Source organism: Colius striatus, chromosome Z (genome assembly GCF_028858725.1).
Source record: "Colius striatus isolate bColStr4 chromosome Z, bColStr4.1.hap1, whole genome shotgun sequence".
Taxonomy (NCBI): domain Eukaryota; kingdom Metazoa; phylum Chordata; class Aves; order Coliiformes; family Coliidae; genus Colius; species Colius striatus.
The window spans coordinates 46,358,596-46,375,888 of record NC_084790.1 but is presented as its reverse complement, the minus strand read 5'-3'; the positions used below and the strand labels follow the sequence as shown (position 1 = coordinate 46,375,888).

General features: G+C 37.5%; 1 protein-coding gene across 1 annotated transcript in view; it reads right to left on the bottom strand.

Annotated features, from left to right (window-relative positions):
- Positions 1-510: 510 nt before the first annotated feature.
- RGS7BP (regulator of G protein signaling 7 binding protein) overlaps positions 511-17,293 on the bottom strand; it is a 37,876-nt gene continuing 21,093 nt past the window's right edge. Inside the window, exons 3-6 of the mRNA XM_062019144.1 lie at positions 14,404-14,534; positions 6,138-6,285; positions 4,435-4,505; positions 511-602 (exon numbers count right to left, since the gene is read on the bottom strand). Of these exons, the coding sequence (XP_061875128.1) occupies positions 511-602; positions 4,435-4,505; positions 6,138-6,285; positions 14,404-14,534 (442 nt within the window). The remainder of the gene's footprint in view (positions 603-4,434; positions 4,506-6,137; positions 6,286-14,403; positions 14,535-17,293) is intronic.

The window sequence follows — 17,293 nt, the reverse complement described above, 5'->3', positions numbered from 1 at the left end:
GAGAGCACAAAAAGCAACTGGAGATTTGTGCAAATTCTGTTACAATATTGTTTAAATGTTTTAGAACTTTAATACTTCTGCTGTTAAATAGTTTTCTATGTTTAAAGACTGTTAGAATATGATCAAGTATTTTAATATACTAATAAGAGAACCATACTATGCACAAACTTTTAGCTGCAGTTCAAACAATATAAAAAGCTTTAAAATTATCTATTAACCATATTTTGTGTGTCTTTTCTCATGCAAAAGACACACAGACGTACTTTAAAAAGTTTTAAAAACATTCTTAGTTATGCTAGATCTATTCCACAACTGGTTTTTGACCACCGTAACTTTAAACTATTACAACCCTTATTTTGAAAAGGAGGATGGTGCAGACAAGAAAAAGGAATAGGCTAGTGTAGAAAATGTACTTTATAACCAAGAGTAGCAATATTCATCTTTTCAGTGGTCAAATAACAGCGGTTTAATTGAAGTTACAATTTTCTTGGTGCTTCTGTGTTTAATCTTTTAACTTGAGATGAGACAACACAGCCCAAAGAATCTTCGCTTCCGTCTTCTCACCATTGGATACGGAGTCAAGTTTAGGAGGCTGCTGTCATCTGTGATGAAAAACTCCACATTTTAATACAAGGATGTACACACGCACACACACAAAAGAGTTTACATCGTTTATGTCTCCTAACAGCACCTACATGATTAACTAACAATTGTTCTAGGCATAGAGCACACAACCTGAGTTGCAGACATTAAGAGTCTTACAATGCTAACCATCAGGATCTCCACAATAATTAAAGAGAAATTTTTGGCAAGAAGGGTATCAATGCAATGATGAAACCTACATGTCCAGGACTTGGAGACTAAGAAACAATATTCCTGAATGGATGAAAAATGTTAGGGTCCCAAATATTTCATAAACTTAAGCTGCTTGAGATCTTGCAGACATGCAAGTTTGGAAATGTCAATCCTAAGGTTAAATTCTGGCTTAACTCTAACGTAAAAAGAAACATTGTTGGGTGGCCATTTGTACACATCAGGGAGAATTTCCATTTAAAACTGCAACACTGCGATATGTTGGCACCTCAAGACAGAAAGCGCTTGTCTGGGAAAGTTATCACAATATGCTCATGCTGTTTCTTGTTAGTTTCTGCCTTTTCTATGAACTCCTTAGTGTCTATGCTTTTTTGTTGTTGTTGTTGTTTACTCATGCACTGTCAGCGAGGTACCTCACAAAATCTTTAGAATTCACTTTGAATTTGAGCCATCTTTAGGCACAGTTTCAGGCTAAGAGCTATGCCTCATTATGTTCTTATTCTAGCTGCATCAGGGACCTAGTTTTGATTTTAGGCTCTAGACACTCCCGTAATACAAATACTGAAGTACAAGAACATGGGTAAGAGATCATTTAATATTGTGACTCAAGGATATGATCCACATCAGTAACATTTCTTAGCATAGCAACTTTCCTGCTGTCACTTAAGACAATTCCATATGAAAAACCCCAAGCCTGTGAGCAGTTACTAACATTATGTAAAACTTTTGTGGGCTTGCAATCTTAACTCTGTTATGGTCATCACTGAAGTAAACAGTAAAATGTTCATTTACTGAAAGCAGGATTGGGTTTCGTAAAGATCACCTCATTTAATGGCATTTATCCATCTCATAACCATTCTCTTAAACAGTACCTGTAATTCACATACACGTGAAAATTAAAGTCCAGACCACTTTAATTGCCTATAATGTTGTTTGTTTGTGCTGCTTACTTACACTGTTAACTGGCTTTAATTAATTAAAGGTCTTGGAATACTTCAAAAAATTTAAGTAATGGAGGAATAATGGGTCCGTTCTTGAGGAATCCATTTTCAGAGGTCATCTGTAAACTATGACCACAGCTGATTACCTGACTTTGGGGAATGTCTCAGCTTTTAAACTATAGCTGACGTGTTTCTCATCCTGCTGCACAAGTGATCAAGGTTTTTCTGTCCAGTGTTGAAGAGCAGTGTAGACACCCTGCTACACACTCTGTTCTGAATTCAAGTTACTACATGCTTTATATTCCCCCAGGATTTTTCCTTCCCTATTTCCACCACACTCCTTGCTTCTAGGCAGGGCATAGACTTTATGACATTTTTCCAGTCTCCAAATGGCCCATCTGTATCATGTATAACAAGCAATTCCCTTTATCCTTTCACTAGTTTTTCATCAAGCCATCCGGCCATAAACTATTACTTGTAGAATTAATTTATCCATTCTATATTCACCTCTGACCATATTATGATCAATGCTAGACTGCTTTGTTACTTGGGGCAAGATCTAGGACACATTACACCTACTTTGTCAGCTGCTACTGTACAAAGACTACATAGCATTTAAGAAACATACCTCATCAAGAAGAAGTAAAAAAGAAAAATTATCACCTTTTTAATGCTGTTCATAAGGAGTCCCTGTAGATAGGGAACCTTTAACAGTGCTGCACCACTAGAACTATGTCCAGTTCTGTGCCCCTCAGTTCAAGAAGGAGAGGGAGCTGCTGGAGAGAGTTCAGCGTGGGGCCACAAAGATGTTGGAGTGGAGCATCAACCTTATGATGAAAGGCTGAGGGAACTGGGGCTCTTCAGCTTGGAGGAAACTGAGGGGTGACCTCATTAGTGTTTACAAATACATAAAAGGTGGGTGTCAGGAGCCACACTGTTCTCAGTGATGTCCAATGACAGGACAAGGGGCAATGGGTACAAGCTGGAACATAAGAGGTTCCAAAGAAATACAAGGAAGAATTTCTTCAGTGTGAGGGTGATGGAGCACTAGAATGGGCTGCCCAGATGAGTTGTTGAGTCTCCTTCTCTGGGGACATTCAAAACCTACTTGGATGAATTTCTAGGTGACCTACTCTAGGTGGTCCTTCTCTGGCAGGGGGGTTGAATCTTTTGAGCTGCCTTCCAACCCTTAAGATTCTTTGATTCTATGACCACAAAATGAAGGCCTGTTACTAAATGCATGCACAGTGTGGAGACCCTGCCCCTCTAAGCATTTGTACATGGTGCCTTATAGCTGGCTACTGTGAAAAGCAGGCTGTTGGAAGGCTCTAGGCAAGCATATTTTCTGCACAGAATCAATCATGTCACAGAATGTACAAGCCTGCAGGGGTAATGCAATACCCATTACCCAGTAAGATCCCTGTCATACTCTGTGCAACTTGTATCCTCATTACTTTTGAAAAAGAAAACCTCCTGACACAGGGGATTAGTTGTGCTGCTGCCTTTATATCACAGATTCACAGAATGGTCTGTGTTAGAAGGGATCTTAGATTCTAACCCTGCTGCCATGGGCAGGGACACTTTTCAGGTTGCTCCAAGCCCTATCCATCCAGCCCTGAACACTTCCAGGGATGGGGCATCCACAGCCTCTCTAGGCAACCTGTTCCAGTCCCTCACCATCCTTAAAGAGAAGCAATTCTTCCTTGCATCTAATCTATTTTTTTTCTAGTTTTGAGTAATTTCCCATTGTCTTGTCACTACATGGCCTTGTAAAAAGTCCCTCTCCAGCTTTCCAATAGGCCCCTTTAGGTCCTATAGAAGGCTGCTATTTCGTGTCTCCAGAGCCTTCGCCAGGCTGAAGATCGCTGACTCTCAGCCTGTCTTCATGGGAGATGTACTTCCAGCCCTCCGATCACCTTTGTAGCCCTTGTCTGGACTTGCTCAAACAACTCCATGTCCTTCTCATGTTGGGGAATCCAGAGCTGGTCACAGCACTGCAGGTGGGGTCTCACCAGAGTGGAGCAGAGGGGCAGAATCTCCTCCCCAGATCTGCTGGCCATGCTGTTTCTGATACAGCCCAAGACATGGTTAGCTGTCTGGGCTGCAAGTACACACTGCTGGGTTGTACTCAGTTTTTCATCCACCAACACCACCAAGTCCTTAAGCCACTCATCACTCAGCCTGTGTTTGTGTTTGGGATTGCCCCAACCCATGTGCAGGATCTTGCCCTTGGCCTTGTGGAACTTCAGGACAGGCTCAATTCTCAGGCCTGTCCAGATCCCTCTGGATGTCACCCCTTCCCCTCAGTGTTCTGCCTGCAGCACACAGATTGATTGGCGTTGTCTGCAAACTTGCTGAGGGTGCACTACATCCCACTTTTTCAGGTCACTCACAAAGATGTTATATGCCATTGGTCCCAATACCAACTCCCGAGGAATGAGTCTACTATTTTATCTACAAATACCATCTCTATAAGAATACCTCCTGTGAAATTTGAGAAGCCAAAGTTCACCTGCTGAATCCTGGCTCCACTGAACCAGTAAGGAAGAGACTTCAACTAAGTTTTTCTTTTTGTAACTTCTATTAAAAAACCCTAGATTTTTTTTGCTGTAATGGAAGGCAAACTGCAAACCTTGTAATTACCTTAATTTTCATTACATGAAGAAAATACAAAACCTACCTTGATTTTTCAGTGGTAAAGGCATAGTCTCCCTGAGTTTACTTAAAAGGTTTTTCATTTCTCTCATGTCTCTGTGGAAAGAAAAGTTGAAATAGATACAATAGAACAGCAGTTGTAGACTGAATGGGGAAGAGCTCACAGTATATCTTTATATGCTGAAATAATGGAGCAATAAATACAAAAATCTAATGGGAAAGCATTTCATTCACATACATATATCAGAAGATGCACACAAAAATAAAAAGCAGTGGATTTAATAAGGGAGCACTTTTAAGACAGTTTGATATTTATTTACTAGTTGCATCCAGACCAAATTTATGATCTGAATGTTCCTGTGTATTCCTTATTAAATGAGATGCTGGGCACAACGTCATCAAGTGGCAAAATGCACAATACGCCTAAAAATTAGCACCAGCTAGCCCTAATGTCAACACCCCTTATCAGCATTTTGTAGATCATTCCATGAATGCACTCCACTTTTCAGAAAGAAAATACAGTTAATATAGCTAATCCATGACACTTAAGCTCCCTGCACACTAAGCAGAAATTTCAGAAGCGCCGTTACCCTCACTACTCTTAGGAAGACTCTGGCATGAAATTTTCTACAGGGCAGAAGACGGAAATTATGTTAACAAAATATCTCACAAAGCATGTTACACTTGGATATGTTTTGAGAGAGGACAGAAGTTGCAAAAAGGTTCCTGTTTTACAGGTAGATGACAGATCATCAATTTTTTGTGAAGGTTTGTAATGTTTAATGGTTTTTGGGATTAAAAAAGACATTGTGGCCTCATTCATCTACATATTAAATGGTTCTTAGAAACAAAGCAGCATCACTAGTAACAAATTGCTCAGTTTTATTTTCCAAGTTACTCTCTTGGTAGGACAAAACTTCATTTTACTTACATGAACATAATAACCATTAAAAACTCAGAGGCAGCTTAATAAACAAAGCCACCAAAATAAGGGGGTTTTTTTCAAAGAAATGTTGGCTATTGGGATGACTGTTTTTACTAAAGAGTCTCCTTTCATAGAATCACAGAATCATTATGGTTAGAAAAGATCTTTAAGATCATTGAGTCCAACCACTAACCTCACATTGTCAAGCCCATCACTAAACTAAATCATGTCCCTCAGCACCTCATCTATGCATCTTTTGAATATCTCCAGGTATGGTGACTTCACCACCTCCCTGGGCAGCCTGTTCCAACACTTAACAACTCCCTCAGTACTTTTGTCTCTCAACTGCACAGTTAAGAGGGTAAGAAAAGCCCACTTTTTCAGACCTGTAGATGATGTTCCCTTCCTCTCCAAAGACTTCTAAGTATGGGCAGAAATGATTGAAATGAACAAGATTCTGTGCAGAACGCAGAACTATGGGCCACCAGATTTACGGTACAAAATCAGAAACTACTCAAGAAGAGACGAAAGTTGCCTATTCTACAAATCTTGGCCTACTAGAAATATAATTTCCCACCCTTTCTTTTAAACAAGTACCTTCTGGTTATTAACCTACTTAAGGCTGCCACTTCCCTCTACCCTTCTTTTAGAAGTTGCTCTAAGATACATTACATGTAACAGAAATATTAACAGCTTATTTAATTTACTAATATCTTTTATGGTAAGAACACTGGATGCCTAATTGGAGAAGACTAAATAAACTCTAGACAGAAATTTGTTTTGGAATGAAGAGCTACACATACCTGTCAGTGTTTTCGATATCTGTGGAAACCTGCCATAAATGCTGTGGAATATCTGATGGTGGTGATGACGTGTCTTCTAAAATAGGTACTTCGGAACTCTCCTCCACTTTAGTATCTAGGATCTTGGGTGGAGCACAAGGTTCTTTTCCTTTAACATATTTTAAAAAACCATATACATTCCATTATTTATTAATTTAAATGTACACTTAGATTATATCATTGATGTTTTGAGCTTGATCTTGCACAGTGTAAATTAAGACAGGGGTGAACCCAAACTCTGAATATGAACTATTCAGAAAGAAAGCAGAACACACCAATCTGCTAATCAGAGTGCTGCTACATCTCATTCCTACCAAACAAAATGTTAAGAGAAGTCCCACGCAGGCATGTGTGATACTTAGAATATTACATAATGAGTATTATGAAGGGTTTCAGTTAATCTCCAGTAGCTCACATGTGACACAAAATAAGAGGCAGAGGACAAAACAGAATGATGTAAGTAAGGAAACTAAAGGATACATTCTGAAGGCAACTTCAAAACCTGTTCCACCAAAGAACATTGCAATCCGTGTCTCCTAGTGTTACAGCAATACCATAGGAAAGCAAAAGACACAGCAATATACAGCTGCCAGCAATACACAGCCTAATATGCATTATATTCTGAATTTCCATGCTTACACTTGCCTAATTTGTGCTCACTACATGAAACTGACATGCAGTATTGGAATTGAATAATACAGGCTTCATGAACAGGACAAAGGATTGCAAACCTCTTCTGGACTGGCTGACAGTATTCCTTTTCTGTAGTGACAAGTACGGTCCTGGCACCAAGTACATTTAAATGAGAAAATTCCAACTGGAGTGCATCCCAGACACCTTTTTGAGAAGTTAGTTTCCCCCTCTGTGAGTTCTGTCATGAAATTGAATAAACAACCTCAGACAGAAACAAATAAAACTTTATCAAAGTAGAGAAAAAAAAGAGTCAATGTTTAAACCAGTGGTATGAGAAGATGATATGGGTAGGAAATGTTTTTCCACCTCGCAATTTTTGCTGTTTGAAAAAAACCTTAGCAACAGGACAAACCTGACCAGTTCTTACAAGGTTTGACAAAGAGCAGGAAGGACAAGAACAGCTAATAGAATAGTAGTCATTTAGCCTATTTTTCTGGGACACTAGAGACCAAGGCTGCAGACCATGCTATATGACTCTTCCACATCACAAGTACGTATCCCTGCTATCAGCTGTGTAACCTTCGTTTTTTAAAACTAGAAATTCCTGGACCATAAGAAACTCTTTTTTTGGGGAGGTCCTCTGAAATGCCGTATTCTGATAAATTATTCATTTGGTGGAAAAAAATATTCTTACCTACTTGCCTGAACGTCAAACTAGACATTACTTATGCTACAGAAAATACAGAAGGTTTTCACTACTCTTTAAAGTTAGTAGGAAGCCCTTTTCCCTGCTCTCCCCAAACTAACTCATCTTAACTATAATTCCAAGAGATTGCCTGACTTGATGTAAGTTTACTATGTATAAAAAAATGGTGTCCCCTGTCCTTTCTCTGCTGCTTTCATTGGCATCCACTTTTAACTTGTGCTTTGCCAGATCTTTCTGTGAGCCACCTTAACACATCAAAATGTAGAAGATTACCCCAATAAAAGGAAAAGTAAAATGTGAAGTTTTCTGATGTTGGTAGTGATTTATGTCAGGTCAGGAAAACAGCCTACACATTCAAGAGCAACTGCCAGAGAGGGAGGATGATCACATTGCCAGAAGCATAAGTTGGAAGTGAGGAAGAAGTGAAGGCACAATATGAGAGGGGAGATAGAGAGGAAGAGATCAAGATATTTCTGGTGATGTCAAGTTATTATGCTGACTCAAGTGCCTGTGGAACGGCAGCCTAAGCCTACTTTGCAGATTATGTTTTACTCTGTATCACTCTGTAGGTGTAACTTCAACATTTTTTAGTTCTTAACTGCAGCTTGTGATGTTATTTTAAGGTAGTTCATACTGTGCACAGTTTTTTTTATTTGTGTAAGCTTCATTGTTCATTATTTTCCCATTACAAGAAGCTCATAACAGAACATACTGTTACCAATATCTCGGTTGTCACTTCTTTTGTAAAACAAGATTGCCCCAGATAAACCATCTAGCCTGGCACTCATATCACAAGGTGTTACTGCCGGTACTAGTTAGTTCTGCTATTACTCTGAAGTGTTGTGTTGGAACCTTTGGTGACATGCTGTGAAGAACAACTCTGTGGAGGCATCCTTCTGGAATGTGGAAGGTGTTTCAATGGAAACAACAAGAATACTAGATGAAATACCAGTAAAGGTTCTTTCTTTTTTCCCTAACTTGAGAAGAGCTGAGACCATAACACTCCTTTTTGTTAGCACAAAGATCTGCAGATTTAGCAGAATAAATGGTACAGATTTCTTTTCAACTGAAAAGCGCTCTTTGTCCCTAATTCTGTTGTATTGTGAACAATCCATGAGCCTACCTTGAATTTCAGAGCACGTGCTTGATGACCTGAAAATAGAGAGTCATCTAATAATAAAGGCTTTGCTTGAATAATGTATATGACTCAGGCTTAACACTTCTACTACATAGCACAGCCTGTACAGAAAGAAAAGCTTTTTAATCTTATCATCCTTCTAGTGGCAGTAAGGATATCTTTTGCATTACACATCCATAAAATAGGGATATGAACCCTAAATGAAAGACTTTCATTAATTTCAGATGGAGTTTGATTATACACACAGTCTTGTCAGAGATGTCCAGATACACTTGCTATTCTTGCTAGCTAACTAGACGGAGCCTCTTTTTACTGTGAAATGTTAACAAAAACACTGATGTATTCTTTGTCTGTTAGCCTCTAATTTAGCATTTTTTTCTTTAAGAAGCAGAAAACATCTTTGTTATGAACTGATATTAATATAATTAAATAATGCTGAAGATCAAAATTGAATAAGTGTAAGTAAGAAGGTAGAAAATGGTCAGTTCAGTAAGGTAACAAACCTCATCTGGGATCACCGTGCTTTACATGTCTCATCTGTTGTGTTCCTTACTGCTTCTGTGGTAACCTCTGTGTTGTTTTTGTCATGCAGCCCTATGGAGCTACTCTTAATCATCACGAACTTTGCAGAGAAACTCATATAACGAAAAAAAACCCAAAAACATCTATCACAGGTACCTTGGAGCCAGCTAGATTTAACTGCAGATGAACTGAAAAGATCTTTGAGGGGATCAACAGAATTTAATAAAGCTGACAGAACCCCTCTCAAATAGAAGGCAGTATTTGCATCAGGTTTCTAACCTGGCAATTAAGGAAAAATCCACAAGCCAGAGAAAACATCACAGCTGAAGTAAATGGAAAGGAGAATATAGAGAGGGGAAGAGGAAAGAATCACGTAATAAATGAAAAAGAAATATGGCATTTATGGGTAACAGTCCAATGAACTTCATTCCTGACTTACACTTGAGACCTGAAGAACTCAGAGATTGTCTCACTGGAAATATGAAGGAAAATGCAGTAGCACCAAGTCTGTGGACGAAGCTGTGTTTTTTTCTCCTTCTGTGCCTGTTTTTGTTCTGTTTGGTTTGGCCTCTTCACAGTGTCCACATGAGAACAGGTGATTGTCTGAAATTTTTGAAATGCTTGTTTCTCCACACCTGTGTGCTTCTCTGGTCTCTCTTCTTTTACTCCTGTTCTGTAGTTAATATGTGTAAATAATTACACACATCTATCAGTCTTAAATAGAATGCTGAGACTCTAGCATGTTTATTAAACAATCTTTCCTTTCTCCTTCAAAACACTAAATAGCATGCAATTTAAACAAAGGCAAATAAATAAAAAAATCCCTTCACTGAGGGTTTATTTTTGTAACCTGTAATATTAATATAATCTGTAATATCTTATATTACAGACTTTTCAGTACTATTTTAAGGAAATATATGTTGTCATTACAAAACACATACACTACTATCACAAAACAATTACACTACGAACTTCTGGTATAGTACCTGATGCACAGCTATCTGTGATTTGGGATCATTCTGATATATCAATGCAGGAATGAGCTCAGTCTGAATTTACATCACAAAAGCCTAATGTTTTCTGTCCACAGTATGCACACATGATTTTCCCATAAGACTGATCTTTTACCTTTTTTCACCTAAGCATTCAGGTACCTACCACTCTGGTTAGTGCTGGTATCATTCTGCTTTCAGCTATGTTTATACAAGTCAGATGGGGCCCACACACATCAATTGCAGTGATAAAACTCTAATTTTCTCTTCATAGCTTCCAAATAGACTTGTGGTAAGAATAAACAACATGTAGGTTACATGCATTTAGGTATTTTTAGATATTTTGAATATTCTGAGATACTAATCAGGTATTAACATGTAATTTCGACATAGGAAAAAATAAGGCTTTGAGAGCATACCATACAAGGAACTGTGAGATTCTGGAATCTAATGTATCCTGGACTCATTTTTTTCCCCATAGACATTCCATTTCTATTAAAATGACTATATGTAAATAACTGACAGCAGGAATTACTTTTTAATGTGTGTTTGTTTTCTACAAGTTATACATAGTATAGTAGGTTGAATTGATTCTGGACCATAAGAATAATATATTCTTGTCATTATACATTAGCAGTGCCATTTTTGTTCAGCATAAAGGGCTATCTGTTTCAAACCTTGTACTACTTTGATGAGGTAGTTTTAACTATTTTTCCAGAATGTTTTGAACTCTGGAAAACGTTTCTAGCTCTTTTCAACTGTCCCCTCTTAGGCATCATGTTATGGGTGCCAGGAAAACACAGGGGAGTTTCTCACAGTGCTGCCCTAAATATTGGACTCCACACCTACCCAAAGTCTTCACGTGATCCTATCCAAGTTGTTTAAACCTAAATCCTCAAAACAGTTATTGACAAAGTATTCCTCATTGTCTGGTTGCTCAATCCAGACACTCTTTGCACTCAGTTGAAAATAAAGCTACTGAAAAATTACTCTATAAACACATATAGCAATGCACGAAGTATGCTGCAGTCTTAGATTCTAGATTAGCAATCTTCAGCTTAATTTCTCTTTGCTGCTTCTTTACAATTGGAAAAGTTGCTACTACCCCACTACTCAAAGCAGTTCTGAAGACGCTCCCATCAGTGTCCAAGTTAATGAGAAGGGGCTTAGGAATGGAAGGATTCTGCCTTTAGAACAGATTGTGTGCAATAAATACAATGATGACACTGAAAAAATAGGATAAAAGAAAGATGTATTCCCAATTAATTATTTACACGTTAGTTAGCCACGACTAATTGTTACTGGGAGTGCACAATGAAGGAGTAATAAAATACTCAGATAACCAGAGACTCGGTAACTACAAAAAGCTTGAACTAAATCCACTTGTGCATGTTTCACTGTGTCTTTTGCAAGCTTTGTGAATGTTAAAGTTTGCAAACATAACATATTTTCAACAGTGGGCTTTTGTAGTGTGTCTTAGAAAAAAAAACCATAGGAGAGAGCACTTACCTCAGTTTATTTACTGTAGAATGCACCTGGAAATATTTATAGCTTTTGGCCCCACTGTGACTATTACACCTCAAAGAAATATCAGACTATCTGACTTTTCTAGCAGAGGTTGCATGACAGTAGTAAGTTAATCTAAAGCACTGTAAATATGCAAGAAATTTCTGTACAGAAGGCTTGATATATACAATACAGTATATATAGGAATGTTCATTTAGCAGAACTGAAAGATAAGAAGTGATGAGAAGATTTGTGCCATGAAAGTGAAAATATCCAGAGCTCATGTCTTCAGTTGTAGTGTGGTGTGTCCTAAAAGATTGTCTGTTTCCCAATACGAATCACTGACTTTCTCTTGGGAAAAGAGCATTAGCATAATCCCACCGCCTTAGCTTTATTTTATAGGGGTTTTTTATAGTGTCTGGTCAAGATACCAGTACCTGCATTATTATTTTTTAGCTGCAGGTTGCCAAGAGGAGGCTGCATGTCATTCCACTTGAATCTCTGTTGGCTCCCAAGGAAGAACATAAATTGGTAAATCTCATGGAGATTTAAAAACTTGACAAACCACTTACCCAACAGGTAAGAGGACTAGAAAATGGACAATATTACATCCAAATGGAAAAAAATGAGCTTCAACACACATCAAGGCCATCAGGTATGCACACTTACGAATCAAGCAAAGTTTCTAAGGGTAGTACTTTTCCTAAACGAAGAAAAAAATGTGGTTTTGTGTTTTTCAATATTGTCACTTGGTGCAAACTGTTGAAAAACTAAACAGGTGAGAAAGTAAAAAAGCTATGTACTGGCAGCAGCACAATACATTTTAGAACGGTGAAATTACTAGTTCTTTCGTTCTTAGAGACAAATGTATGTACTTTGTCTACACTTCAGAACCATTCTCCATAACAAAGAAATTAAAAAGATACGGGTGCACTCCACTTCTTGGAAAAGAGTATATTTTGGCAGAACATAGAATAAATAGACTGCAATGTCAGCTAAACACCCTACTGAAAGCAAAGCCAACTTGCATCAGATTGCTCAGGGCTATTTGAGTTATCAACATCTCCAAGAGTGGATATTTCACGGCCTCGTTGTGTGTCTGTTCTAGTGTATTACCCTGTTCACTGTGAAATAGTACTTAACATGTGACTGAAGTTTGCCTTGTTGCATAATGCTTTTGTAAATAAACAAGCATTTAATACACAAGAGCAATCTTCTGTTGGCTAGGTTTTAAAACCAGTATCATTTGAACCCCTGTGATTATGTAATTTTTGCCTCTTACAAATTTTTCTTAAAGAATGTCACAGAAACTTGGAGATAAGTTACTGTGCTAATCTCTGTAGTGACACATACAGAACAAAAACTACTCTGTTTAGCAATGGCAGAATAGCTACCATCACCATCTCTATGGTGAGATGAGGAACCAATGAATATCAACAGCACTGCTAGAAAGGAAGTAAACTGGCCCATACTATAAAGCTGTAATTCATCTTCTCCAACTTTAGACATATAATAGTTCGATTATGTTTAAAGTTATTAATGTAGATTCCATAAAGAGGCAAAAGAAACAGACAAGACATATGGGGTTACTCGGGTCACTTCAAGCTACTTTCTTTCTGCAATTATAAAAGGTAGTTTGACAACTGTAGCCAATCCTATGAAATGTAGTACAAGATGTCTTTAAAAATGTGATTCATTTTAGCACCAGCTGACACCTTGTTATATACAATGACTCTGTTAATTCTCTCTCTTCCTATTTTATAGATTTCTTTTCAACTTGAGAAAATCACTGAGAAGCTCAATTGTGCAGTTATAAACCTGTAATTCTTACTTTTGTAAAAAAATATTCTTACTTCCATAATGAAAAAAACAATTACAAAACATTCTTACTTTCATATAGAAAATACTACTGTCTGTAGTTGTATCCTACAGCACATAAGATTCATTACAAGACCTTCATTATCATTCATTTCAGAACCTTGTCTTGTCTTCACCTAGTATATTCTGCTGAGATACTATCTGGGGAAGAGTAGTTTCAATCAACACAGATAGTTTCAATCAGTGCCTGCCATTACTGAGTAATGAGGTTACTAAGTAACTTACTTATGCATTTCTATATCTTCCTTTCAGTAAGTGGCTAATCAGATGTGAAATCATTAGTGAGATGCATTTTCACTGATAGAAGGACACCTTGTGTGTAAAAATTCTCCATGAGGTAGATATCAGTTATTAATTTAGTATCTAGTTTTGCAAAGGTGGCTGGCTTTTTACCCATATTTACCTGCCTTTTGCTATAAGACGTCATTGATGGATAAATAAACACAGGGATAGTAAGGAATCAGGTAAGTACCAAAACCATGCCACATTGCTCCACCAAGCACTTGCCTTCAAATATCACACCAACAAATATCTCTAATAAAAAGAATATGGTAGTTTGCTCACTGACCTAACTAACAATAGGTAAAACTTCTAGCACTACTCTTTAAAAATAAAATTCAGACTTCTAGACTGAAAGAACATCAGTGATACATGCCTGATGTGACACAATTCTGTAAGAATGATGACAATGAAATGGAAATACAGGGGTTTTTTTCAGTAGTTGAAAAGCTTCGGTGGTATAGTTCATTTTACTGTTTGGTGCTCTCTTTGTCTTTCATGAATACCCACGCATGCCTCAAAAGATTGTTCTTTTAAAAAAATCAGTATCTGTGTATTTGTGCAATTCAATACCTTTCCGATGAAACTGCAGTGATCCTAGCAGACATATGGACTTAAGCATTTCTGTTGTGTACATTTCTAAGCAGCACTGCAACTGGATGTATAGTCTACAGATTTCAGGATGAATTTCACCATCTTCTGGGCTGCAGTAACAGAGAAAAAAATTATTTAAGAATGAGACTGGAAGGGCATGAGAGTCATCAAACCCACCATATAATAATCTGCTTCATTATCAAGAGACATGCATATGACAAAACCCCTGTTTTCACAGAACTGGTTTTACAAACATTTACTTAGCTCTATAAAGCTCTAGGCTTAAAACAGTAGTAAACTTGGGTTATCTTTGACAAGATTTCACACCCTCACTTTCTCCTCTACGTATTTTTGGAAACGGGGTTAAATAAGTGACTGAGATATTTTCTGCTGTTTAAAAGCTTTGGATAAGTATTTTTCTGGTAAATTCAAGTGTTCTTGTGCCATCCAGTTTCAGTTACTGTTGGTTCTGGTGCAGATGCAGGAGATTGCATGGTCAGATTCACAGTCACTGTTCAAGTTCCAAATCCACATCAGGCATAATTAACTCTACTAGGAAGACAGTCTCATCAGAAACAAGCCAGTTTTAGTGTTTCGGTTCCATAGTTTCTGCCTGAAATTCTTCTCTCTCCTGTGTTAAATTAGCCATGTGATACTTTACAGTGAGGAGAATGGGATGTTCAGGATTTTCTTCAGAAACGTCGCAACAATCTTGAAAACAGAAACTTAAATCAACCCTACATCCCCAATTAATTGCTTAGGACACTAAGAAAATAATTTACTCAGGAACCAATTCTCATAAAATTGTAAAATCAAGACATTCAATCTCACTTTTGTAGGTTGAGAATGCCGCATGAGCATAACCATACTTTTTTATACATTTAATTGCTTCTCTAAGTGCTAATCAAGTGATTTACCCAGTCATACCTGAAAATTAGGTTTTCAATGCTCCTTCCAAAGGTACATTCAATATGGCAGTAAATGGTAAGACCAAAGAGTTAGGATTCCAGCCATTTCATTGTTCAGATATTCTTGCTATTGCTTTGCTAGATAGTGATGAAAAATGGTAAGATAACCCTCAAAAGTGGATTTTATACCAACTAGAGGAACCTGCTTTTCTAAACACCCTGAACCTAACAGCATTTCTGAATACTGCTGCAAAGAAATGAATAAAAAAAGCCTTCAGACTTCTAGCCTATTTAATATTTCCTAGGCCATGAATAATAATAATGAAGCTTTTTTCCTGCAGTTAAACTGATGCTTCAAAAGACCTTCCTGTATAGAAAATAAAAAAACTAATGCATTGTCTCATGGGAATCAAAACAACTTACCTGATAAATTATTTGACATAACATTAGATTGGGCTGCTGTGATCAAATAATTTGTTAAAAGCAATCTAGGCCAAAGGTGTCAAGACCTACAGCAGATAATGTAGGTAATAAACTAGTGAGATTTTAAGAAAATCCTATTAGCTTGTGTTGATGCAGTTCAAATGAAGTCCAGTTCAAATGAACACTGCATGCTAAAACCTGTTAATTCTTGTATTTGAGCTTCACCATTATTTCTAATAAAGGAGCTTATACATTGCCTAGAAATTGTACATGTTCTGCCACTGTTTTCAGTGACACCAAGGAAGAATATACTTAGTCATAGTCTAGGGTAAGAAAATAAGGCCAGTATAAAGTAGGCATGTGTCTCAATGAGCAGGAGAAAGGAGCAATCTCAAAGCAGTACTTGATGCAACAACTTGTCAAAATCTGCCTCCAATGAGGGAGAAACTGTGTTTTATCCCAAGGTCCTCAAGGGTACCTCTCCCTCCAAATGACATCAGAAGCAAAAGGAACCATGAAGATTTCACAGAACTGGCAAGAACCTTCATAAAAAGAACAAGCAATCTTAGCGCTTCCACAACATTTGAAGGACTACTGGTCTTTGCACGTGTGAGTGAAAACTGTTAAGAATCCCAGTTACGGTACTGGTAAGCTGTACCATTAGGAACGTTTACACAAGCAAAAATGCAGCCAAAGGAAAAAAAGGACAAGGTTGGAAAAAGCTGAAGGTTGAAACGAAACCATGCTGGACTTAACCAGAAGGGTCAAAGGACGATGGGTCCCACCTGCCAATCCGTTACAAAGCAGATCTCATAAAAAAATCAGGAAGCGACTGGGGTACAAATTACAGTGGAGTGGTCTATTGAGGAGCAATATCACACACGTAATAATACACCTGGCCACCGTAGCAGCTTTATTTCTTTTGTCTAGACTGGAATATGTGCATCTACTTCTTACTTCTAAAGTGAAGTCTGTGTTGGTTGAAAGACTATACTTCACACATTATAGTATTTCCTGCATTTTATCATAAATACAGAATAAAACTATGGTAGCAGAACAAAAGAGCTTCACCCCTGATATTCTGAAAACGTCTTTTCAGGTAGTTCCTATTTCTTTCTCTTCCCAGTGATTTAAACTTGGAAAACAGTTGACAGTCTTAAGATCCGGATAAATTTTCCTGAAAAATTAGCTAACAGATTTTTTTTTTCTGATTTAGAATCAAGTCCTTAACTGCATATGAAAACACATATTTCCTACCAATGGATCCATGTCAAATTCTCACATTCTTCTCAACGCACAGGAACATAAATAGACATAAGCAGTAGTATAATAAAATAAAGAATTCTAGTTCTGAAATGCTGAAAATTATGTTTAGAAGACACACAGTATTGCAATACATGTACATGCACACAAAATTGTTTTCAGACATACAGAATTTGGATTTTTTTTTAAAACCATGCTTAATTGCAGACTCAGATACTCAGAAGTTCTACTCTGTACATCACAGCATTCTATACTTTTTAGTCTTGCATTCAGTA